Genomic DNA, 27757 nt, shown 5'->3' with positions numbered 1-27757 from the left:
TGTGAGGTCTCTTGTGCATATACAGAAAATAGCCATAGGTCCCTAGGCTACCAATTGTAAGTTATTTTGGCATCAGCCGGTCAGTCCTTCCTCTCAAACAGAGAAGAGCATGCACAGTCTAGAGGGAACTCAACAACAATTTTTTCACCACATAGAAGAGAGTATCTGCTATATTTTACTATAAAGGAGGGCACTGTAAGAGAACACTTATTATTGAGCTTTAGTTAATTTTTTTCTTTGCAAGTCACTGGCGAGTTAGTCACTATGCATTCGGTGGTATTCTTTTGAGGCTTTTATTGATTGCAAATTTGGGGAATTTAGATAAAAAATTCAAAAGGTGTGAACAGAGGCATATACAGTTCTGTATTATATAGTAATTTATTCAGTGAGGCTCCAATAGTCGGTCAGTCATGTCTATTTCACCTAGTATAGAGCCAGCGGATTTGCTTTTATTACTCCTAAAGACTTGTGCTGTTGACTAGTCAGCTGTGTACATGTCCTGACTGAAATGTGTATGATGAGTGGTACCTGCACATTAATCTGGGATATTTCCGGGAGGGGAGGCCATCCTTACTTTACATTTTGATTTTCTTTCTCATACATTCTTTACGGTTGATCAGTTGCATAAAATTGTTTCTCCGAACAGAACGAGGCTCCCGGCCGATGGCAGGTATGTCGGACACTTTTTGACTGTAACCTTCATCAGAAGAAATACAGTGTAATTGCCTCATCACAGTGAATTAGCGTCCACATTTTTATTTACAAGGGAAGGATGTTCCACAAATCTTCTCTTTTATTTCAGTGGCATTTACAGGTTTGTGTAAATTTTCGGGACGCATTAAAAGAAACCTTAATCTTTTGTCCACCCTTGAAGGTCTTGGCCATTTAATTCAGGAGATTTGTGAAGGAGGCTGCTTTCAGGAGTTTTATTGCCTGATATATTTCTGTCCAGTCACGGAGGACTCCCGCTGCTCCCTGCGTCTGTTTGAGCAAGGCTTGTATTGGGGAACATGAGCACCACTTTGTTGGGACATGTTTTTGCTGCTGCCTGACCCCGCAAGACCTCTCCCTCCGTCTCCTTTTTCTTCTCACTTAATAAATGCACATCGGAGAGAGAATGGATGGTACAGAGCTTTTGCCAAGCAGGGTTTCTTTCACACTGTGAGCCCAAATCTCCAGAGCTCATGCCTGTTTCTTTTTCTTCTCTCTTTTTTAATTATGCTGATTTATCTCTGTTAATCTTCTGGCATGAAAACAGAAAACATGAGCAATGCTGTTAGGATTCATAGTCTAAGATGGCCAAGTCCGGATGAGCTAAATAGCCTGTCTAAAGATATGTTACAGCTTTTATATCCTTTTAAAGCTAGCCATACATTTTAGATAGCTGTCGGCCAAACTGGTATCTCTCAGACACCCCCATAAAAAATGCATGCTTCATTCAGTCAAATGTCCTTGTGCTTAGAGTGGGGAGAAGGCTCATCTGACAGTGACTTATCTCACATGCAAAGAAATGGATCAGGCCTGTTGAGATCCAGTTGCCAATTCTTCTTTCCTGACAAGCCATAATGGGGTGAGTAGGCTATATTAGGTGGTCTGCTGCTCCTGACCATCATTTATCTATTGTTCTAGCAGGAGACTTATTAAGTGAGCATATTGGGGTTTTCCCTTTTTTTTTTCCTATCTCAGAAAAAACCCTATGCCCCTATTCTTGTGTACACACTTTAATGAATTGTCCCCGAGTCTTTTTGCTGAGTTTTTGGAGTGGAAACGCTCAACATTTTGAGGAGGATTTGGGGAGTTTCCGCCCCCCAAAAATCCTAACAAAAAGCAAAAGTTGGTGTGCACACGCCCCAAGTTGTGTTGTAATGAGGCAGTAGCCTTTATTAAGCTGTGTTCACATTTGTACTGTGTAGTTGTACTTGGCCTTCTAGTAATTTGACAGCAAGAATATTACCGAAACTATTAGATCTCTGTTCAATCTCTGCTGTAAAAACACTTAACCAAAGTAAAATCACTGTACTCATTTAACAATCTGTATGTTCTAAGAGGATTTGCTGATTTACTCTATATGAATCATGTTGGAAGCAATTTCTTCACTTGTCCACGACTTCTATCCATGCCATTATATCAAGTGCTACACATTGCAACTTGACTCGGTTTGTCCTACAGAATTGTCTTCAAGGATCAGCAGAACTTTGTGTCATCAAAAATAATTCTAATGCAAATCCAGATGTTCAGAAGGGCCTGATAAGCTGATTTCTTTTAGATTTCTTTCTAATTGTTTACTCACAGTAGGGTGACTTTTAAAGTGAGACATGAAATCAGCTTGATTGCGTTCTTTGTGGATTCAGCCATGGTATTGGTAGATGCTTCTAAAGAAAAACTTCACCCAAAAGTAACATTTTTCTGTTTCATTGAAGAATTGCCTGTGTCGGTTGTCTTCTGAATTTGGCTAGGGTGGCATGCTCTCTGTTCTCAAGTCAATGAGGAGAAGTGTGACTTCCTGTATGATGTATTTATGTGTAGGAAGAAAAGGTAGAAGTCCCACTTGCTCATGTGGTGAGACAATGGACATCTTGAATTTAGCTTTCTCTTTGCTATTCTACTATTCCAGACTGGGATAGACATTTTCGTGAAAAATTATGTTCCTACTTGAAATCTTCATTAAGCAGCTTTGTGACAGCCTTTCAGACAAGCCGTCATATATTTTTGAAATTATGGCTAAAATCTATGATTAATGGGATATAAATAAGTAAAAACTGCATTGATATGTTAGCAGTGGCTGACAGCTTTAAAGTTGGACACATGATACCGCATGGCTTTGTACTGCTAGGATTGCACTGATCTCTGAAGATGTCACAGACAAATCCTTTGCAAGTTTATTGGTTAAGTCAATCTACGAGGAAGATGAGACCCCAAAGGAATTTGAGGGTACATTACAAAATATGACCTGGTATTCTATCCTTGCTTTCATCTGTCTCCATCAAGCCTTTCTCGGTACATACTGCTGCACATCTATATTCATGATGTTCTGTTATCTGGGCTTGCACAGATAAAAGAGGTGCTACATAGAGGAGGGTCAGGTCTGATGGGACACAGCTGGTGTAAATGGATGTTTCATTAGTAATTCACAAGCATTCTTGTTCTGAGGATTAATTTTATTGTTGTTCATTATCTTTAGTATCAAGTAGAAGAATTGGTTTAATTTCAGTCTTGGATAAAATATTATTTTTCAGAATTCTTTCTTCTAAGAAAAATATCTCTAAAAAAAAATTACAAATACCGGTCTACGATGAGTTACATGACTTCAAATAGCAAAGACATAAATTAGTTGGTCAAATACAGAACCTTGCTTGATTTCCGCAAATTCAAACTTTCCCCTTTGTGTAGGACATGTTCTCGATAGGAGCTGCCTACTTTTGGAACTGGTGGCTTTTGCGGTCTCCCAGAATTTATTGCAATTCCCATCAATTTTAATGGGCAACGAACATTGAAGCCCATCCTGCTATCCATCTGGGTCCAGGATTGAAATTGGCCAATCCTCAAGATCAATTGGATTTTCAGTGGCTGGTTCCTCAAGAACCTCTGTCATTAAAACGCTAAAGTGGCTTCTTCATACTGACATGTACACATCTATTCTCTAAGGAAGAAGTGCTTCAAGAAGACCTGTCATCAGGTTAAGTGTCCAATTCTTGCTTTTATGTTGTTCCTGCTGCTTCCCTGAGTTTGGTTTGTTTTATATAGTTTTATTTTCTTAAATCTGCCATACACTAACCGAGATGTGGGTCTTTTTATTTAGTGCTAATTTTTATGGTCTGTACAAGGGGCCATGGATTAGAAGGTAATGAAGCAGAGCAGTCTAAAGAGACGCCCTCTTGGGTGTTATTTAGCACTAAATAAAAAGTCTCATACCTCTGGACACGTATGGCAGATTTAAAATAAAAAAACAAGGAAAAAAACTGTTATTTTATTAACTGTGGGATTAAAATAATTAGCAAAAACTGGTCACTTTTTATCCGGTGACAGGTCATCTTTAACGAGGAGAAAGGTTCAGGACTTGAAGAAATATACAAAAGTTTTATCTATATTGAATCTTCATGTCTTGCTGAGTTTGTGGTGAGGGTTTTCGTATATTTTTTCTTTTACTTTTTTGTATCCGGATTCTGAGGAGAAAGTATCTTGTGTATTACTATACAGTATGCATAGTCAGCATGTCACCTGGCTGAAACAAATGGCAATGTACACGTGCCTTATGGTTCATTTACAGTGCGCGATGCATAGCGTTAAACTGCCACCGACCAGCAACCTGTTTGCCAGTCAGTAGCCATTTTATATCCTGTTTACATAGGCCAACACCGCTTTAGATGCGCATTGCACGATCAGTAATAGATTGTTCAGTGCGCATGGGCTGCCATTGTTCTTGGCAGCACAGGTCCGACTTATACAGGATGAGGCACTGCTGAGAATTATCTTTTGGGCAAACCAAAAGATCATTTCACCCAACGATCAATCATTTTTCTCCTTAGTCAGGTGATTGGCATCCTGTTTAGACTGCACGATTATTGGGTAACGAGTTCCAGTGAACACTTGTTCATAATTATCATACAGTGTAAATGGACCTTTACAAACTCTTAATCCAACTCCTAAAAAGAATCAGATCTGAAGAATCCACTACATTTTGTACAATAATTGAATTCTTTATTTCTAGGTTATTTTTTTCTAGATTGTCTACTTTGCATTTTCATAATTTAATTTTCTTTTCCACATTTTTTTTTATACGTTAAAGGTAAATTACAGTGATCGACAGAGTGGGAATGAGTTCTTGACATGTTTGACTCTTTCGCCGGTGCAGATGACATTCCATGGCATTGGCAACTCTGTGGAAACCAGCCATGATCAGGTACCATATTGTATGTTATTGAGCAAAGAATGAACGATGCACATAAAGTAATCTTCTTGGGAAATGCTAAAATGCGCTTTCCAGGAGAAAAGGCCCTCACTGCCCAAAGTTATAATTGCCTGTTCCCGCTCATTCTGGAGATTCCTGGGGATCTTCACACAGGAGTGTCCACAATTAGTTTTTTCTCTACAGGTTTCTAAGTAACTAATGACTCAACCACAATGAAGGAACCAGCTATGTGAATCTTAAATCTTTTTCGGTCGAAAAATAAAATTAAAGAACTTGATGTGGTTGCATACCCTTAAACTAATACTTTGTTGATGTACCCTTTGAATTCATGACAGCATTCAGTCTTTTTGGATAGGAGTCTATCGGCAAGCCACATCTAGAATTGTCAGTCTTTGCCTACTCTTCCTTGCAATAGCATTCCAAATCTTTCAGGTTGTGGAGGCATTTCCTGTGTACAGCTCCCTCTTCAGGTCAACCCACAGATTTTCAATTGGAATCAGGTCGGGCCTCTAACATTCTGAAATTTCGATCTTCTGGTAAAGCTATTATTTTGTTGATTTAGAGGTAATCTTGGGGTCATTGTTGTGCTGAAAGGTAAAATTCATCTTCAGTTTTTAGCAGAGGCCTGAAGGTTTTAATGAAAAAAAATGCCTGATATCTGTAACTGTTCATTCCCTTTACCTTGGCCAAAGTTCCAGTTCCAGCTGCCAGAAAACAACCCAAAGCATAATTCTGCCTCCACCATACTTCACAGTGGGTATGGTGTTCTTTTGAGATACGAAGTGTTGACTTTGTGCCACTAATATCCTTTGAAATTGTGCCCAAAAATTTCAAACTTGGTCTCATCAGTCCATAACACATTTTTCACATGTTTTTAGGTAGACTTTATGTAGGTTTTGGCAAAACTTATCCAGTCTTGGATGCTTTTCTTTGTAAGAAAAGGCATCCTTCTTGCCACCCTACCCCACAAGCAAGACATAGGGAGATTAAGGGATGCACTGTAACAAGTGCTTGCCTGAAATTTCTGCAGCTCGATTAATGATGCCGTAAGCCTTTTGGCAGCCTACTGGACCAATTTTCTTCCTATATTTTCTATATTGACGCGTTTCAGGCTATGGGCCCTTAAACAAGCACTCCCTTGTGTATGTATGTGTGTATGCATAGTGGGGAAAATAAGCATTTGATAGACTGGAGTATGATTGAGTGTGTGGACAGGTGTATTTTATACAGGTAATGAGTGCAGAGGTCTTAAAGAAAAACTAACAGGTCTGCGAGAGCCACAATTCTTGCATTGGTTTGTAGGTAATCATATACTTATTTTCTTACAATAAAATGCAATTTAATTATTTAAAAATCATACAATGTGATTTGTCTAATTTTTCTTTAGATTCTGTCTCTCACAATTGACTTGTACCTACAATAAAAATTACAGACCTCTCCATTCTTTGTAGGTGGGAAAACTTGCAAAATCGGCAGTGTATCAAATACTTATTTCCCCCACTGTGTGTGTGTGTGTGTGGGGGGAAATTTAACCAAAAAAAAAAAAAAAAGTTTACTCAAACTTCGGTTTAAGGCTGATGTATAAATCACTCATGTGACTAAATCTGGCCCTTAGACAGAACACAGATCCATTATAATCTATGCTCCTATACAGTGTCTGTATTTTTTTTAGCGGACCGCGTGTCTATGAAAAGCACGGACAGCACACTGATACATCCATGTGCTTTCAGTATTTACCACTGCAAAGGATAGGAGAAGCTTTGTAATTTCTTTATCCGTATGTGAAAAACACTGACACCGGTAACATTTTTTTTGCGTACGTGAAAATTACAAACGTCTGAATGTGGTCTTAAACAAGATGTACCCACAAACTAAAGACCAGAAGACAAATTCTGCGCTTAGTATTGGCAGTGAAGTCGTACTCCACATTAGCTATGGCTGCTGGAGGCAGTAAGATATCTATAGTAAGATTGGTGGCCTAATACATTTTGTGGTTCTTAATGTAAGAAATAAATTGTAAGGTCTTTCAGACAGATTTTCCTTTCTCACTATAAGAGTCTGGTTGTTGTATAGATGCAGTTTATTTCCGAGTCTTTCCTATGAGGTCTTGTTTGCAATGAAATAACATTGTGAAAAGCTCTCCTGATGGCAAGTTTTGGTAGATTGCATAATTTGTTTTCTTTTTCCTCCGTCTCATTAAGTTGGATTCTGCTCCTTTTGTGCTTGATTTGAGAAGCGTTAAATGAGTTGTTTACATTCCACAATTTACACCCGGGGATACTATGGGGTTACTTCATCCCTTGTTACATGATGTATTTTATGTAAGTCATGTATAGCAGATTGGAAATAACCAGTTATCAAACAATATAAATATATATGTATATATAGAAGCTTGCAGGGAACCAGATATGATTTGATTGACAGATCATAATTCATTACATTTTGCATACCAATGGAGTTTTCAATGTCCAAAAAAAGTGAGAATACTAAATGCCCTGAACCAAATGTACAGTGTCAATCTATGCACATTGTGTTAAGATCGCACAGACAGGTGTCTCCTGCAGCCTATCACTTGTTGCAGTGGTGCACATTGGTTACATGAAACAATGAGGCAGGGCAGCACGGTGGCTCAGTGGTTAACACTGCAGCCTTGCAGCACTGGGGTCCTGGGTTCAAATCCCACCAAGGACAACATCTGCAAGGAGTTTGTATGTTCTTCCCGTGTTTGTGTGGGTTTCCTCCGGGTTCCCTGGTTTCCTCCCACACACACCTACTGATAGGGAATGTAGATTGTGAGCCCCCATGGGGACAGTGATAATGTCTGTAAATTGTCTGAATTGTAAAGCGCTGCAGAATATGTTGGCGCTATATAAATAAAAAGATTATTATTTATTATGTCTGATGTGTATGGTGCTGGATGTATGATGCTGGATGTGTTCTCTGATGTCCATTCCCTTCCATGTTTTATCCGTTTGTTGTCCCAGGAGACTATCTTGTTTTTCCATAGACATACAGTACAGACCAAAAGTTTGGACACGCCTTCTCATTTAAAGATTTTTCTGTATTTTCATGACTATGAAAATTGTACATTCACACTGAAGGCATCAAAACTATGAATTAACACATGTGGAATTATATACTTAACAAAAAAGTGTGAAACAACTGAAAATATGTCTCATAGTCTAGGTTATTCAAAGTAGCCACCTTTTGCTTTGATGACTGCTTTGCACACTCTTGACATTCTCTTGATGAGCTTCAAGAGGTGGTCACCGAAAATGGTTTTCACTTCACAGGTGTGCCATGTCAGGTTTAATAAGTGGGATTTATTGCCTTATAAATGGGGTTGGGACCATCAGTTGTGTTGTGCAGAAGTCAGGTGGATACACAGCTGATAGTCCTACTGAATAGACTGTTAGAATTTGTATTATGGCAAGAAAAAAGCAGATAAGTAAAGAAAAACGAGTGGCCATCATTACTTTAAGAAATGAAGGTCAGTCAGTCCGAAAAATTGGGCAAACTTTGAAAGTGTCCCCAAGTGCAGTTGCAAAAACCATCATGCGCTACAAAGAAACTGGCTAACATGAGGACCGTCCCAGGAAAGGAAGACCAAGAGTCACCTCTGCTTCTGAGGATAAGTTTATCCGAGTCACCAGCCTCAGAAATCGCAGGTTAACAGCAGCCCAGATTAGAGACAAGGTCAATGCCACACAGAGTTCTAGCAGCAGACACATCTCTTCAACAACTGTTAAGAGGAGACTTTGTGCAGCAGGTCTTCATGGTAAAATAGCTGCTAGGAAACCACTGCTAAGGACAAGCAACAAGCAGAAGAGACTTGTTTGGGCTAAAGAACACAAGGAATGGACATTAGACCAGTGGAAATCTGTGCTTTGGTCTGAGGAGTCCAAATTTGAGATCTTTGGTTCCAACCACCGTGTCTTTGTGCGACTCAGAAAAGGTGAACGGATGGACTATACATGCCTGGTTCCCACCATGAAGCATGGAGGAGGAGGTGTAATGGTGTGGGGGTGCTTTGCTGGTGACACTGTTGGGGATTTATTCAAAATTGAAGGCATACTGAACCAGCATGGCTACCACAGCATCTTGCAGCGGCATGCTATTCCATCCGGTTTGCGTTTAGTTGGACCATCATTTATTTTTCAACAGGACAATGACCTCAAACACACCTCCAGGCTGTTTAAGGATATTTGACCAAGAAGGAGAGTGATGGGGTGCTACGCCAGTTGACCTGGCCTCCACAGTCACCAGACCTGAACCCAATCGAGATGGTTTGGGGTGAGCTGGACCGCAGAGTGAAGGCAAAAGGGCCAACAAGTGCTAAGCATCTCTGGGAACTCCTTCAAGATTGTTGGAAGACCATTTCCGGTGACTACCTCTTGAAGCTCATCAAGAGAATGCGAAGAGTGTGCAAAGCAGTCATCAAAGCAAAAGGTGGCTACTTTGAAGAACCTAGAATATAAGACATATTTTCAGTTGTTTCACACTTTTTTGTTAAGTATATAATTCCATATGTGTTAATTCATAGTTTTGATGCCTTCAGTGTGAATGCACAATTTTCAAAGTCATGAAAATAGAGAAAAATCTTTAAATGAGAAGGTGTGTCCAAACTTTTGGCCTGTACTGTACATGTGGGGCCAAGTGAGGTGATCTTCCTGTAATCGGAACCAGTGTTCTTCACGCCGCCTTACCTAGGCATTAGAAAGTGGATAGAAAAAAAATAAAGCTGCACCAGACCAAAATGTATAATTGGTGCAAGCCTACGTAAGCTGACTCAATGGTTCTATGAATAATCAAAACATAGGAAAGCACTGAAAAAAAAAAATAATAACCTTCAATTATACTCCATGCAATGTTTCAGCTGTATTACCATTTTTCTAGCATAACAAATTGCATTCAAGTAACATACTACAGGGTGGGCCATTTATATGGATACACCTCAATAAAATGGTAGTTTGTGATATCAACTTCCTGTTTGTGGCACATTAGTATATGGAGGGGGAAACTTTTCCAGATGGGTGGTGACCATGGTGGCCATTTTGAAGTCGGTCATTTTGGATCCAACTTTATTTTTTTCAATGGGAAGAGGGTCATGTGACACATCAAATTTATTGAGAATTTCATAAGAAAAACAATGGTGTTCTTGGTTTTAACGTAACTTTATTCTTTCATGAGTTTTTTACAAGTTTATGACCACTTATAAAATGTGTTCAAAGTGCTGCCCATTGTGTTGGATTGTCAATGCCACCCTCTTCTCCCACTCTTGACACACTGATAGCAACACCGCAGAAGAAATGCTAGCACAGGCTTCCAGTATCTGTTGTTTCAGATACTGCACATCTCGTATCTTGATGAATTGGTGTGGTATATGGGGTACAAAGATAGTGGGGCCATTCTTCATCAATGGAAACCTCAATGCCACTGGATATCTGAAATTCCTACATGATGATGTGTTGTCCTCTTTATGCACTGAAGATGGCACGTCCCCTGAGTTTTTCCAACAAGATGGTGCACCACCACATTATGGGTGTCCGGTCCGAGCATTCCTACATGAACAGTTTCCTGAAAAGTGGATTGGTCATAGTGGGCCAGTTGAATTGCCACCAAGGTCTCCTGATCTGACCCCCTTAGACTTTTATCTTTGGGGTCATCTGAAGACAATTGTCTATGCTGTGAAGACACGAGATGTGCAGCATCTGAAACAACGTATACTGGAAGTCTGTGCTAGCATTTTTTCTGCGGTGTTGCTATCAGTGTGTCAAGAGTGGGAGAAGAGGGTTGCATTAACATTCCAACAAAATGGGCAGCACTTTGAACACATTTTATAAGTGGTCATAAACTTCTGAAAAACTCATGAAAGAATAAAGTTACGTTAAAACCAAGCACACCATTGTTTTTCTTATGAAATTCTCAATAAGTTTGTGTCACATGACCCTCTTCCCATTGAAAAAAAAAAAAGTTGGATCCAAAATGGCTGACTTCAAAATGGCCACCATGGTCACCACCCATCTGGAAAAGTTTTCCCCTCCCATATACTAATGTGCCACAAACAGGAAGTTGATATCACCAACCATTCCCATTTTATTTCGGTGTCTCCGTATAAATGGCCCACCCTGTATAATCCAATTTCAATTAAATAATTAGTGACTTGGGGTAAAAATATGCAATACTCACATCATAAAAAGATTGTGATGTACTCGAACAATGTGAAAATCGTACATAATATCACATGCTTAAAGAGAGATAACAGTTAATAGCATTGGGATATACGTGACTGCAGACTTGGGAATCATCACATGCACTGCGCACTGTAAGGATTCTCCGCTGCCAAAGCCTGAAACGGCAGTCACAAGACTGGAAGTATGCGATATTCATACTCCTGGCCACACTTCGACTGGATGGGTTTGGCCTCGCTCAATGCAAGTGTATTGAGCAAGGCCGGAAACAGTCTAGTCTGAATGTGGCCAGGAGTACGCACATCACATACTTGTGGTCACATGACAGATGTCCCTGGCGCCGGCATCAGATAATCCTTACAACGCACAGTGCATGTGATGTGAGGATTCACAAGTTTCTAGAGTGACTGCAGACTTTTAGTTCAAGACCAGAGAACCCCTTTAAGCCTGATTGTGGATTTGTGATTATAAAGCAGGTCAAAAAGTGTTTAATTTTATATCATTCACCTGTTATGGGATTTGTAAGCTCCAGGGGCATATATAGGAATCATGGAGCCAGTTAGCAGAAGTTCTTATTGGGCCTCACCCCCCCCCCCCAAAAAAAAAAATGTAAAGAATTGTCGGGGTCACAGAAGAGCAGATCTCACAACTTTCCATCTTTTACATAGTAATTTTCCTCCTGCTGAAGTCCTAGATTCCTGTTTCATTGCCTCATAAAGTATGATGCCAATAAGTGTCCCCCAAGCACAGTATGATACCCCTATGGTGAATTCCTCCACATGTGCAGTATAATGACCCTACTGTACCCCACCTCAACTCCCAGGGTAAAGTATGCTGACCCCAACTCCGTATGATCCCCCAACTGTGACCCCCTAGAGAGGATGGTACGTAAAGGAGGGTGTTATATATAATAAAAGATGAAACTGTATAACTAAGGACGGCGCTATACATAATAAGTGAGTGCATTATATACTAAGGGAGTATGCTATACATAATAAGGCTACATTCCTGTATCCGTGTGCAGTGTCGGTGTGTTGCCCTGTTTCACAGAGTCATTGAGCATGTCCTATGCTGATCCTCAGAATCGGATCAGAACAGGACATTCTCTGACCCTCACAGATCTCATTCTCAGATATGTGATTTTCATGGATGTGTGAATGGATCTATAAAGCTCTACGAGTCCGTGGACCATCCGATAAAAAAAAAAAATTTGGCAGCTCACGAACATTTCACACAAATGTGAGAATGCAGCCTAAGGGATTTTACATGTAACATTGTCACGATGATCTCCAGCCTAGAAAATAACAAGGTCACATATATTGTATAGATACATGTCTCCCCCACACTGCGCCCCTGTCTACCGATATGTACCCCATCATTAATATACTATTAGTCACTTAGTGATCAAAATATAAAATGATAAGCAGCACTCTGCCCCTCATTAACTATAATCTCCCCCGGCCAATGATATAAATTATTCAGTCTCTGTGGCTCTCCCCAATTAACTGTAAGGCTATGTGCACACGGAAAATATACAAGGCTTTACGGTACAAACAAAGTGAAACCCCCGTCATTGACCTCTCCCAGCACCCCTAGCCCCACCATTGATCTCCCCATCTCCACCTTCCTCATCATTGCTCTCCCCAGCCCCACCGTCGTCATCATTGCTCTCCCCCCACCTCCCCTCATTCTCCTGTTCCTCTCCCCAGGGTTTCAGTTAAAAAAAAAAAAATAAACACAACTTACCTCTCAGCACCTCTTGCTGGCAACTTTTTTCCTGACCCAGGCGCGTGCTGCATGATGACGTCATCAAGCTGCGCGCGTCTGGGTCAGGAAGCAGAGGACTGATCCCTCAGCTCCACTGCCATTTCCTCCTGTCAGCAGCGGAGCTGAAGGGATTGCTCCCTGCCCGCTGCACAGGATGAGGGAAATCTGGCCATTGACCCCCCAGAGCTTCGGGCTCAGAGAAGCAGGCCAGATTGCCCTCAATATTAGCCGCCCGGCAAGGGCCCCCCTGACCCTCCAGGCCCCGATGCAGCTGCATCGGCGGTATGTCCACCCCTGGACTTCTATGGGCCCCCCCGGCTCACGGGTCCCATAGCAGTCGCGTGGCCTGCCGCCATTATCGGTACGTCACTGGTAAGCGCGTTCCCTTTGATCATATATCCACAATGTCTGCAATTAAAGCACGGAAGGTATCCTACTTGTGGGACCTAAAGTAATCTGATAACATTTAATATAGCACCCTACATCTGCATATACTAAACGGACCCTCAAAATTGCAAGGCCGTCAATATCACTTAAAATGGAGATAATAAAGATCTAAAATTTCAACAAATAAGAGCCTCAAGATCAGCCAATCTGGCTTAATAATCTCACCAACTTTACTGCGAATTATGTGAATATGTACTCTGTAACTCTCTAACCCAAAACATCAGACTCTCGCCTACCGTGGAAACCTTCAAAAGGAACTTGAAGACCCACCTCTTCCGATAAGCGTACAACCTGCAGTAACCACCGCTCCACCATACCACTGCATTATCAGCTCTACCCTCACCTACTGTATCCTCACCCATCCCTTGTAGATTGTGAGCCCTCGCGGGCAGGGTCCTCTCTCCTCCAGTACCAATTGCCGTTGCGTTTTTTGTTCAAGATTTTTGTAAGTGTATTTGCTATGTATACCCCCTTTTTCACATGTAAAGCGCCATGGAATAAATGGCGCTATAATAATAAATAAGAATATGTACAGATGCCTATCTCTTAGAATACTGTTTTCTCTCCTTACTCAACAAAAGGTTCTCCGTGGGGACTTCATCCGCAATCTTCCGATGTCTATAAAACCATTTTAGTGGATACCCCTTTTCTCTCCATTTCCTACCCATGTGAACAAGTCTTTCTGGAAGAATGTCTGGATCCTGTACAGTTCTTTTAACCCTAAGTAGTTGATTTTATGGGAGGGCTTTAAGCATATGTGCACTTTACAATTTCAATAAACATTCGGTGGGGATTCATTAAATGTCTATATCAACCCTTTTTATATATACAAGTGTCAAGAAATTTTAGACATTCCCTGGATATCACCATTGTAAATTTAATGTCTTTTAATCAGTGTGAAAAAAAAATAAGAAAATTATGCAAAATGAGTCTCTTTCCAAATCACGATAATGTCCTCAATATATCTCCACCACTTCGGTACATGTTTGAAGTGCTGAAATACACTTATGCTCCGTTCCTTGAAGGCTCTCATAAAGACATATGAGTGGGTCTCATTGTACATCCCAAAATGGACATGGGATCCAAAGAATTGCTAAAAATGAAGCAATTGTTAGTAAGTATAATCTCCAATAGGTTCAAAAAAGAAAGCAGGACATTCATCAGTGTAGGTAATGGCCATCAATGTCTCCTGAATAGAGATGAGCGAACCTGAACTGTAAAGTTCGGAGTTCATACCGGTGCTGAACTCCGAACATTGACTTCTCCTGGAAGTCCGTTTTATAGTTCGGAGAGAGAGAGGTACCCAAACTAAACTTTGGATTAAAGTTCAATCGTACCTGAAAAACCCGAACATCAACAGGTCCGCTCTTCCCTACTCCTGAATGATATCAAGGCCCCTTACATCATTACTACATTTATAAAGATTGGCTATATCAAAGATACCAAAATTATCTTAAATTGAGAGACTTGACTTCATTTTGTAAAAACTAGCTGTTGTATCCTGAATATAAGAATGAACTGGTATACTTGTAGATTGTGAGCCCTCGCGGGCAGGGTCCTCTCTCCTCCTGTACCAGTCGGTGACTCGTTTTTGTTCAAATTATTACACTTGTCTGCTTTGTATACCCCTTTTCACATGTAAAGCGCCATGAAATTAATTGTGCTTTAATAATAACTATATAGGAAATAATCCCAGATTTTTATAAAAAAAAAAAAAACAAACATGGGGCAAATCTAGATCTTTTATTTGAGACGTTTGGGCACCTTAGCGGCCCATCTAACTTTTTGTAAACTTTGGGACATATTTATCTGAATCAATAATGCCGGTTGATTAAAGGGAATCTGTCAGCTGTTTTTTTCTATGTAATATGAGAGCAGCATGTTGTAGGGACAGAGAGCCTTATTCCAGTGATGCATCATTTTCTGGGCTGCTCTATTTAGTTGTAGATGTAGCAATAGTCACAATTCTGAGCTGTGTATAACCCCCGCCTACACCCCTGATTGGCAGCTTGCTGACATTGCACAGTGTACACAGGAAGTTGCTAATCAGTGATGGGGGCGGGGTTACACTGATTATCTGGACTGGCAGGCATATGAGACCTAGTCCTCTAGTGATAATCTCCTATTGATAAAACACTGATTGTATTGAAAGTGACACATCCCTGGAATCAGACTCTGTTGCCGAATACTATGCTGCTGTTAAATGGCAAAAACTTGCTGACTGAAACTCTGTAAAGCCTACAGAAATAGGAGATACATATTTTTTGATAATACAAAACCTAGGATCAACCCCAACCTTTTCACATACCTTTTTGTCATTAGTCTGTCTTTCAATCTCTTCCAAATATTTAAGTGTCCATGACCACCAGTGTCCCACCCTTATCTGCAGGTTTGTCAGGGCGCTATTTTTAGTAAAAAAATTTAAATTCACTAACTCCTCACTTTTAAGATTAGTCTCTCTCTCCATCAACATCCCACTTGGATTTTATTAATCAGGGATGTGCTTTTTTTTACAGTGTTAATAAATGTATCGACAGCCGCAACATTAATTACGAGTTGCCAATTACACCTCTTATGAAAATCACTGCGTGATAACTCATTATTTTTGTAAGGTATTAGCAATTACTAGCAGGGCTATAAACATGATTTTTATTTCAACTGTAAAAAAAAGCCCAAAACAATCAAGTTCTAACTGGAACCAATTAATTGGTGCAGCTGGGCAAAATATCAGTCATTTACTGCAGACTGCACATTCATAATACATCTCCATTAGTTGTGCCTGTTATTGTTACTCCACTCCATTGAAGTGATTGAGACTGAGCTGTAAGGCCTCTTTCTGAGGTCCGACATTCACGGTCCTAAGTAGTGATGGCACTGTCCAGGCCAGCCATGGGTCTCTGGCCTATGAGGCTATTGAGTTTGGGCCAGGATACCTGCAGCCGATCTGGACATTATAGACCATATACATCAAACTCTGGCGTGCGGGCCTGGGTGAGCAGATTTGGCCTGGACCAGCATCACACTTTCAACGATACAGTTGAAAGCAATGATGGAGGTAGCATCAGCTGCTGTACTGATATGTGCAGAGGATCTGAAGACACCAGAGCAGCGGGGACCAGCATAGTTGAGTATTTTTTATATTTTTTTTAATGTAGGGCCATTATACTGTATGGAGCACTATGTGGTGGCCATTATACTGTATGGAGCACTTTGTGGTGGCCATTATACTGTATGGAGCACTCTTTGGTGGCCATTATTCTGTATGGAGCACTTTGTGGTGGCCATTATTCTGTATGGAGCACTTTGTGGTGGCCATTATTCTGTATGGAGCACTTTGTGGTGGCCATTATTCTGTATGGAGCACTATGAGGTGGCCTTTATTCTGTATGGAGCATTTTGTGGTGGCCATTATTCTGTATGGAGCACTATGTGGTGCCCATTATTCTGTATGGAGGACTATGTGGGGCCATTATTCTGTATGGAGCACTTTGTGGTGGCCATTATTCTGTATGGAGCACTTTGTGGTGGCCATTATTCTGTATGGAGCACTATGAGGTGGCCTTTATTCTGTATGGAGCATTTTGTGGTGGCCATTGTACTGTATGGAGCACTATGTGGTGGCCATTGTACTGTATGGAGCACTATGTGGTGGCCATTGTACTGTATGGAGCACTATGTGGTGGCCATTGTACTGTATGGAGCACTATGTGGTGGCCATTGTACTGTATGGAGCACTATGTGGTGGCCATTGTACTGTATGGAGCACTATGTGGTGGCCATTGTACTGTATGGAGCACTATGTGGTGGCCATTGTACTGTATGGAGCACTATGTGGTGGCCATTGTACTGTATGGAGCACTATGTGGTGGCCATTGTACTGTATGGAGCACTATGTGGTGGCCATTGTACTGTATGGAGCACTATGTGGTGGCCATTATACTGCATGGAGCACTATGTGGGGGCCATTGTACTGTATGGAGCACTATGTGGTGGCCATTGTACTGTATGGAGCACTATGTGGTGGCCATTGTACTGTATGGAGCACTGTGTGGTGGCCATTGTACTGTATGGAAGGCAATGCGGGCCCCGTTATACTGTATGAAGGACTATGTGGGGCTCATTATACTGTATGTAGGGCTGTGTGGGGATTACAGTTGAAGAATCATACTGTGATGGGGTCACCTTTCTTTGTCGGGAGGAGTGAGGGTACAGTAGGGTCATCATACAGTGCGTGTGGAGGGTACCATACTGTTTGGGGAGCACTTTTGTTTGAATCATACTTTATCTGTATTAGCCCACGGCCCCACTACCAGTATTTGGTCAGTATTCGGTCAGTATTTTTTCTCAGGAGTGGGAGCCAAAACCAGGTGAGGAGCAATAAGAGAAAAGGTATAATAGAAACAAGTCACCAATTCTGCATTTATCACCATTCCTGGTTTTTGCTCCCACTCCTGAGAAAAAATACTGATAGTGGGGCCGTGGCCATATTCAAGGTTTTTTATCCTTTGCTATTACATGTTTAAATTAAGCAATTGGGCCATATGCTTTTAATAGTAATAATTTTTATTTCTATAGCGCCAACATATTCCGCAGCACTTTACATTTTAGAGGGGAATTGTACAGACAATAAGACATTACAGAATAACAATATTCACATAAATCAACCGATACCAGGAGGAGAGAAGGCCCTGCTCTCAAGCTTACAATCTGAGGAAATGGGGGAGACACGAAAGGTGGATGGTAACAATTGCTTGTGTTGTATGGTCACCCATCAATATACTAAATGGGGTAATCACCTAATGCTATATGAACCAGTCACCAACCAGTATGTGAACAAGTACAGACATAGAAGTCTATTAAGTACATAGTGTGTGAACAATTCATATGAGGGTCTAGATTTGGAAGGAAGTGTTGTATAGGGGGAAAAAAAAATGGGATAGTTAGATAGGCGTGGTGAGGCGATAGGCCAGTCTAAAGAAATGCGTTTTTAGGGCACGTTTAAAACTGTGGGTATTGGGGACTAAACGAAGAGTCCTGGATAGTGCGTTCCAAAGAAGTGGCGCAGCATGTGAGAAGTTTTGGAGACTGGAGTGGGAGATTCGGATTATTGAGGATGTTAATCTTAGGTCATTAGCAGAACGGAGGGCACGTGTAGGGTGGTAGGTTGAGACAAGGGAGGAGATGTAGGGGGGTACTGAAGCATGGAGTTCTTTGTGGGTAAAGGTGATGAGTTTATATTGAACTCTATAGCGGATGGGTAACCAGTGCAACAACTGGCACATTGTAGATGCTTCGGTGTAGTGGTTGGCGAGGAATATGATCCTGGCTGCCGCATTCAGGACGGATTGGAGAGGAGAGAGTTTAGTAAGAGGGAGACCGATTAATGGAGAGTTGCAGTAGTCCAGACGAGAATGAGCTTTTTATTGGTCTTGTATAACATATTAAATTAATTCCAATATTTTATTCTAAGATCTATTAATTAAAATGTAATTTGTTTGTGGGACAAACCCCTTAAGTTTGTTACCATATGGAAAAGTTTGTTATATTTAATGATGAGAGAAAAATTCCTCAATTGTAGACATTTTTTTTAAATAAATATCAAGTTTGGCTCGCGACTTTGTGCAAGCTTTTCATTTTGGCCCTCTGTGTATTTGAGTTGGTCATCCCTGTTCTAGACCATACTCGGACTGTACATATCAGTCGTGTCAAGCCAGACGAAAACCACACACATCTTGTGGATAGGTGTCAGTGTTTTTTTTGGGAGAAAGCTGACGTGCTTTCTAATTCTGTGCAACCCTTCTGACAATTGCACCTTTAATCGGGGCACACACTTTTTAAATAGCTGTTGGCCACATTTTCAGCCAATCCTCCTTTTGACTGCTATCTGCCATAGTGGTGGCATATCTGCCTATTATGGTTGGAGAGTCCATGACACATTTATGTAGCGGTTATAGCCAGCTTTGGGCTGCCGTGGATGAAGATCTAGATCTTTACTTTGTGTTTTGTGGTTTGGCTAAAGGCCGCTTACTAACACTTTTACAGTTTTAGACAAGTTGCTGTTATATATTTAGTCCCGATTCTAAGGTTTTTTTTTTTTTTTTTTTACTTCGCTTTCTCTTTGGTTAAAAGAAGTTTTTCCTTCACTTTTAAAATGATTCTAAGCATTTTTTTAAGAAACATTTGATCTCAAGTTTGTGTGTAGCCTTGTTCCTTGAATTACGGCAGATGATAAACCTGTCATTTATTGATGCTACAGATAAGAGGCAGCCCATGTGTATTAAGAATATTAAATCTCACATGTTAAGAGCTACAGCTTCACTTTCAAGTCAGCCAACAGTGCGGAAGAATCTTGACATTTAGATGAAGTCTTGAGCAAATTGACCATATTTTTGTTGCAGAAATGACATAGCCAGTGCAGCATTTGGAAGTAATTACAACAGTGTGGTTTTCATGAAAAAAAACTTACAAATTTAATTTATATAAGTGCCAATGACTACTTTACACATTTTGCTTGATGTCATGAAATGATTGTGATAGATTGTGTGTATTATAAACTAATTACATTTTAAATTATGCGACATGTTCCCGTGCAATCTGGTACACTAGATTTCATAAACCTTACCAGGCAAATATGAGATGCAACAGTTGAGATGTAATGCGATGTAAAAGTGTTGTCCATAACACAGAGAACGTCCAAAATAATGAGTACTGATTGTGTATTTCATCATACATTGATGTACATACAGTGCCTTCAAAAAGTATTCATACCCCATGAACTTTTCCACATTTTTTTCATGTTGCACCTACAAACTGAAATGCTTTGTATTTCGATTTTATGTGATATACAAACACAAAGTTGAAGTGTTTTGTATAGGAAATGATACAAGGTTTTCTAAATATTTTAAAAATAAAAATCTGAAAATTGTGATGTGCATTTGTATTCAGCCCCCCTGAGTCGATACTTTGTTGGAACACCTTTATATGTAATTAGTGCTGCAAGTCTTTTGGGGGTATGTCACTACCAGCTTTGCATAGAAGAATGGCAACAATTACAGCCCCTAGATGTGCCAACTAGCTCTAGCTCAGTGGGATTGGATGGAGGTGTCTATGAACAGCAATTTTCAAGTCTTGCCACAGATTCTCAATGGGATTTAGGTCTGGACTGTGTTGGGTCATTCACACACATGAATATGCTTTGATCTAAACTATTCCAATGTAGCTCTGGCAGTATGTTTAGCGTCATTGTCCTGCCGGAATGTGAACCATCTTATTAATCTCAAAGCTTTTGCAGCCTCTAACAGGTTTTCCTCCAGAATTGCCTTGTATTTAGCTCCATCCATCTTCAACTCTGACCAGCTTCCCTGTCTCAGTTGAAGACGAGCATCCCCCCCACAGCATGATGTTGCCACCACCATGTTTGACGGTGGGGATGATGTTTTAGGGTAATGTGCCGTGTTAGTTTTCTACCACACAGTGTTTTGCATTTAACATATAAAAAGTTCTACTTTGGTCTTATCTGACCAGAGCATCTTCTTCCACATGCTAGCGGTGTCCCCTACATGACTTTTTGCCAACTACAAACTGGACTTCTTACTGCTTTCTTTTTGCTACTCTGCCATAAAGGCCAGATTTGTGGAGTATGCGACTAATGGTTGTCTTGTGGACAAATTCTCCCGCCTGAGCTGTGAATCTCTGCAGCTCCTCCAGAGTGTCCATGGCTGCTTCTCTAATTGATGCTCACCTTGCTTGTGATTTCAGTTGTTTAGGTGGACGGCCATGTCTTGGTAGGTTCGTAGTTGTGCCCTACTCCTTCCATTTTAGGATGATGGATTGAACAGCTCTCAATAAGATGTTAAGAGCTTGGGCTATTTTTTTATAACCTAACCCTGCTTTACTCTTTTTCACAACTTTATCTCTGACCTGCCTGGTGTGTTGCTTGATTTTCATGATGCTGTTTGATCCCTAATGTTCTCAAACAAACCTCTGAGGCCTTCACAGAACAGCTGTAGTTATACCGAGAAATTACGGACAGGTGGACTCAATTTACTAATTATGGGATTTCTGGAGGCAATTTGTCACTCAAGATTTTATTTTGGGATATCAGACTACATGGGGCTGAATACAAATGCACTCAACAATTCTCAAATTTATATTTTTAAAATAATTAGAAAACCATGGTTCAAATCCCACCAAGGACAACATCTGCAAAGAGTTTGTATGTTCTCCCCGTGTTTGTGTGGGTTTCCTCCCACACTACAAAGACATACTGATAGGGAATGTAGATTGTGAGCCCCAATGGGGACAGTGATGATGATGTCTGTAAAGTGCTGTGGAATTAATGGTGTTATATAAGTGAGTAAAATAAATGTAACTAATTGTATCATTTCCTTTACACTTAAATACTTGCTACTATGTGTTGATATACAATTTTGCTTACATGGTTGACCAAACTAGTAATATAATACGGAAGGGCAGGTCTGAAGAACACAATTTTCCTGCTACATGTCAACAAACATTATTTTATGTAAGGACCTCTCAGTTCTCACTTGCATATTTGTTGTTTTTTTAGTCCAAATAGTAGATTTGAGTAAAAGGACCTTATTGGTGTAGAGTCTTGATGTTTTGTTGTTTTTTTATTTTGATGTAATGGAATAGCACCTGATTTCTAGATTTATTTAATCCAGTTTGAGTCTAACCTGTTTTTGTATCAGTGTACAGTACTTTTTCCATGTGATGAAACCTTAAATAATTAACCTGGTAACTTACACATGGATACATATGTTCATTGTGACCTAGAATTTATGTATACTACCAAAAATAATGAATTAATCCAAGTACATACTTGATCAGGTTTTGTCTATGCTTTTGAATAAGGGCAAATGTTGAAATATATTTATAGTATATTTTGCTTTTTTTTTTTCGATAAGTAGATAAATCAATGGGTAGTCCAAGTCTTCTTACTTCTGTATGGGCAGAAGGTGACATCACCTCTACAGATATTTTCCTTCTCGCGTATCATGCTCTTTACTAGAATAGGACAGGTGCGAGATATCTGCCACTCACGTATGCGAGCTAGAAGGAATCTGTAGAGGTGATGTCACCCTCTCTGCTCTCCTCCTGGTACAGAAGTGAGCGGAGCCAGATTAGGCCCATTTGAACAATGGAGCCATGTATCATACGCTACAGATGCCATCTTGAACATCATGAGGAATCTTGAAATGATTTGGTCTACAACATTCGCGTGGCCCTAACAACACGTATTGCTTCCTGAGAGCAATGTCAATCCACTGAGCAGGGCTTGGATTTGACACCTGTTGATAAAGTACACAACTGTTTACAAGACTTGCCAGCTTGTGAGTGACCACTGTCCTCCTCCAACATCTTTCACACAGAGAAACCCCCGCAAGACCTGTTTGATGTCTCTTAACATTTACAAGACGTTAATTCAGCAGGACATCCCCACTGGGCTTCTCAGTGATACCAGGCCGGCAGCTGTTACTATTCATTCTGTCCAGCATGACATGTTTGGGTAGGGACTCCTTTTCAGAGATTGCGACAACAGGAGAATAAACAGTCTTCGGATTTCCTGCTGAATATCAGTTTATTTTAGTTAACTCCTCAATAATTTTGCTGGTGATAAAACTACCTCATCAATTACATGTTTTCACTTTAAAACACTGATATGTTACAAAAGTACCATGAGTCTTTACATTTAAAATATTTTTACGTAGCTTGATAATAACATGTACGTGCTTGATGTATATATATCATTTTTTTGTGAGCCAAACCATAATTATATAATACTTTTGCAGTCCCCTAAAGGGATTTGCAGCTAAAAACAAAGTTATCACCTATTCTAGATCATGAGAAGACGCTCCGATATAGGTATTGACTTCTCTGGTTGGCCTGGACGTCTGGGAGATGGTTGCTGTTCCATCTTTGTTAAATTTTTGTATCACTTTTGCTCCAGTTTTCTGACTGATCGGTGAAGCTTGGCTGACCTTGTACCCATCACCTTTCTTGTATAAAAAAAAATGTATTTCTTTCTCTGGTCTTTTGACATTTCTCTTCCATGTGGTGCCATTGCTGACAGCGTGAAATGTGAAGTGGTGCTCTGTAACCCCTTCACCACCTTGGGATCTTCTGTTTTTTTGCTCCCCTTCTTCCCAGAGCCATAACATTTTATTATTTTTCCGGCAATATAGCCGTGTGAGGGCTTGTTTTTTGTGGTACGAGTTGTACTTTTGAACAACACCATTAATTTTTCCAAATAGTGTACTGGAAAATGGGAAAAATATTCCAAGTGCGGTGAAATTGCAGGAAAAGTGCAATTCCACAGTTTTTTTTTTTTTTTTACTAGTGATGAGCGAGCATTCTCGCCACTGCTCGGTACTCGCCCGAGCATCTCCGTACTCGAGATGCTCGGAGCTCGCCGAGTACTTTCGAGATGCTCGGGCGGGAGCTCGGGTCCCCGTCCTGCATGTTTGGCGCTATTTAGAGCACCAATCATGCTGTCTGCCACTCACTGTAATGTCACAGCCATGGTGGTTGTGGCATTACAGTGATTGCCCAAATCGATGGGAACAGTGCTCATAGTGAAACATGAAAAGCCGGCAATTCATCAGCGGCATACACCGGTACCCGACAATTTAGAACAGAAAGAATAGAGCATCACACATAGATTAGATAGATAGAAACATGTCAGTCACATATATATGAAGTACAGTGATAGTGTTGATTACTGTACTTGTTATTTAGTGTTAAAATAAAGGATTTATTAAAAAAAAATTGGCCTAGGGTTGCCCATAATTTTAGTCTCTATCGGAGGTTAAGCAGACGGCTGGGGCAGATGTTTGAAGCCTGGGAAGGGGGTAATACCCACGGAGCTTCCCAGGCTACTAATATCAGCCAATAGGCTAAACAGGGATATGTACTGCATTAAACAGAGCACCAGATAGTGTAAAGCTACCAGATTGAAGTACATTGTTTGCAAAAGGTATATTACCTGAATAGTCAAAATCATCAGAGATGTAGGCACAGAGTTGTCCTCCCCTCACCCAATGCCGTTTTGCCTGTGCTTCTTCCTGGGGCATGTTTGATATATGTTTGATATATGTTTAATGACTTCCTGAAGTCTGGAAGCCTTGGGCGTCATTAAACGCTGGGCTTCCTCCTTTATGATGCTTTGCCAGGCCTTTGCTGCAGCTGACTTCAGTTGTTGCTGGCTTGTGGGTCTTTCTAACTTAAATCTTGTTTTAAAGGGAACCTGTCAACAGGTTTTTCTATGTAATCTGAAGACCGCAGGAGATAGAGGCTGAAACACAGAGTTCAGGGATGTGTTGCTTGTCATAGTGCGCTCTATTTACTGCGAAGGATTTATCACTATTGGTCCAGGGATAAGCAGCCCACTGTCTGTGGACTCTATACATGGGGAGCCTGGTGTGGGCGGGGTTAGCTTTCTCACCTCTGCTTCATTCTAAATCTTAAAGCTCTGTGTCAGAACGGCTGCACTCAGTAAACCAGTATTCCCCAACTCCAGTACTCACGGTCCACCAACAGGTCATGTTTTCAGGATTTCATTAGTATTGCTCAGGTGATGGAATTATTACCTGTGCAGGTGATGCAATTATCACCTGTGTAATACTAAGGAAATCCTGAAAACATGACCTGTTGGTGGGCCTTGAGGACTGGAGTTGGGGAACACTGCAGTAAACGATGTAATAAATCTTTGGATTCAGCTTCTCTTTGCCTACATCATACTGCTCTCAGATGAGGTAGCAAAAACCTGCTGGCAGATTCCCTTTTAAGCATATAAAAAGCATGCTCAATTGGGTTGAGATCTGGTGATTGACTCGGCCATTGCAGAATATTTCACTTCTTTGCCTTTAAAAAAAAAACAAAAAAAACTCCTGGGTTGCTTTTGTAGTATGTTTTGGGTCATTGTCCATCTGTACTCTGAAGCCCATCCAATTAACCTTGTTGCATTTGGTTGAATCTGGGCAGAAAGCATCGCCCTGTACATTTCAGGATTCATCCGGCTGCTTCTGTCTTCAGTATCTCATCAATAAACTCCAGTGACCCTGTGCCATTGGAAGCAATGCATGTCCATGCCATCACACTGCCTCCACCATGTTTTATGTAGGATGTGCTGTGCTTTGGATCATGAGCTATTCTCAGCCTTCTCCTTACTTTCTTCTTCCCATCATTCTGGTACATGTTGATCTTGGTTTCTGTACAAAAAAATGCTTGTCTAGAACTGGGCTAGCTTCTTTAGAGATTTTTTTGGCTGATTAATGGTTTGCACCTTGTGGCGAACCCTCTGTATTTGCTCTCATGAAGTCTTTATGGTAGACTTAAATACTGAAGCACCTACTTCTTGGAGAGCGTTCTTCACTTGGGTTAATGTTGTGAAGGGGTTTTTCTTCACCATGGAAATGATTCTGCAGTCATCCACCACTGTTGTCTTCCGTGGACCTTCAGGCCTTTTTGAGTTCCCTAGCTCACCAGTGCAGTGTTTTGTTGTTTTTTTTTGCATTATGTACCAAACTGTTGTTTTGGCCACTCATAACATTTCTGTTAACTCTGATGGATTTCTCTTTTTTTTTTTTTTTTTTTTCAGCCTCTTAATGGTCTTTTTCTCTTTCATTGAGAGTTCCTTTGAACGCATGCTGTGGGTTCACAGCAACAGCTTAAAAATGCAAATGCCACACCTGGAATCAGCTTCAGATCACTTACCTGTTTAATTGATGATGGATTAATGAGACAATAGTCCATGCAGACCATTAAAGAGCTTTTGCGATAATTGTCCAATAAGTTTTTTGGTCCCTTTAACAAGAGGGAGCTACATATTAAAGAGCTGTAATTCCTAAACCCTTACTCCAATTAGGATGTGAATGCCCTCAAATTATAGCTGAGAGTCTCCACTTTAAACCCATATCGATTATATAACTGTATCTTGAATATGTTTTAGTAAATAATTAAAATGCCAAAACTTGTATCACTGTCCAAATATTTCTGGACCTAACTCTGTATGTGTATATATTATATGCACACACTAACAAAATGCAACATGCTTTTGGTATGGCTGGTGAGTTTTCTAGTGTTTTTTTCCCTAACTCTTCCTTTAGATCATCATAGAATCAAGTAAAAAAAAATGTATAAATTGTTATATGTTAAAAATGAAAGGCTTGTAAAAACCGCTTTGATAAAGCTTGACAAACCAATGAAAATATGTTAATTAACTAGTCAGCAAGTAATGCTAGACCTGGTATTAAACCCTGGTATTTCAAAAAGGAACGTTCAGTGTAAAGATTTCTGCCCCGTTTTTTTCTCAGTTTTTCAAAAATGTCAGGATACGATGTCCATTTTTTTTCCTAAATCTGAAATATTGTGCTGTAAAATGAGGGATTGGATGGATCTCTAGCTCGGTGAATGTTTGTTTACTCCAACTGTGCATCTTTTTTTTTTCCCAGCAGTTTTGTTATTTTAGCATTACTGCCAACAGTGTATGTAGTGATCGCAGCTACCGAATCCTCAAGGAGACCGTCTGACACATGAAAGCATTTATTTTACAGAGTTTACTATGATAAATAAAATGAAAGAAGAAAAATAAGATAATGTCACAATGGAATCATTATATATGTAGTTCTACAATATACTTCTAAGGAGCTATTCGATTTTGTTTGCTTTTTTATCTTTTGAGATCACTTGTTATGGCTTATTTTTAAGATAGGCCATTAAAGAAGTTTTCCATTGATGCCCTATCCATAGGATAGGGCATCAATGTGTGATAGGTTGCGGTCCGGCACCCCCGCCGATAACTGCGTTTTGCAATTCTAGAACCCCCCCACATAAGACAATGCACTATTTTTGAAGTCAAAAGTCCAAGACTGTCTAACCGAAGCCGCAGCTATGTCATTGAATGCCAAAGCCTGCTTGGTATAAGTGTGCTGAGTCTGGGTGTTGCAACTGGAAAACAAACCCCAACTTGCATCTGTAAGACCTCCTAGATTTTGAGAATCTGTAAAATGAGAGGAAAGAAAGGGGAATTGAAAGCAAGGTGCCAAGGTAGACACTATAATGTCTGTCATTAAAGTTGTCACACAGCAAGCACACACTCATCGGACATTGTTACACAAAAGTAATATTTTGGCTTTACATGGAATTTTTTTTTTTCTAATTAAGCCGCTTCATTGCGGAGATATTAGCAATTAAATATTTGGTACCCAATGAGTTAACTTTACTTCTGTGCCATCTAGTAACACACACTTGCACTTAATGTCTCTTCAGTGCTTGCACACTCCTTCTTGCAGGACCTGTGGACTCAGATCATGTGACCCTGATGACACCATCACAGTTCCTTCTGCACTTCTATGTTTCTGCCTGCTTATGGTTGGTCAGTGTCATATAGGGGAAAGAAGTTCACGCCCCCAGTGAAAACTAT

The 27757-nt window shown here is 40.3% G+C and overlaps 1 protein-coding gene across 4 annotated transcripts in view; it reads left to right on the top strand.

Moving 5' to 3' along the window:
- The window catches only part of STAU2 (staufen double-stranded RNA binding protein 2), a 379482-nt gene that overhangs the window by 287740 nt on the left and 63985 nt on the right, over positions 1-27757 (top strand). For 2 of the 4 annotated variants that reach the window (XM_073679449.1, XM_073679448.1), the window contains one exon: positions 4787-4900. The exons of the other annotated variants lie outside the window; for them this stretch is intronic. In XM_073679449.1, the coding sequence (XP_073535550.1) occupies positions 4787-4900 (114 nt within the window). The remainder of the gene's footprint in view (positions 1-4786; positions 4901-27757) is intronic. 4 annotated transcript variants of the gene reach the window in all.

Source organism: Phyllobates terribilis, unplaced genomic scaffold (genome assembly GCF_046119375.1).
Source record: "Phyllobates terribilis strain yellow unplaced genomic scaffold, ASM4611937v1 Scaffold_4__5_contigs__length_816908805, whole genome shotgun sequence".
Taxonomy (NCBI): domain Eukaryota; kingdom Metazoa; phylum Chordata; class Amphibia; order Anura; family Dendrobatidae; genus Phyllobates; species Phyllobates terribilis.
Note: the sequence above shows the minus strand (reverse complement) of the source record. Positions and strands in the feature narration are given on the sequence as shown.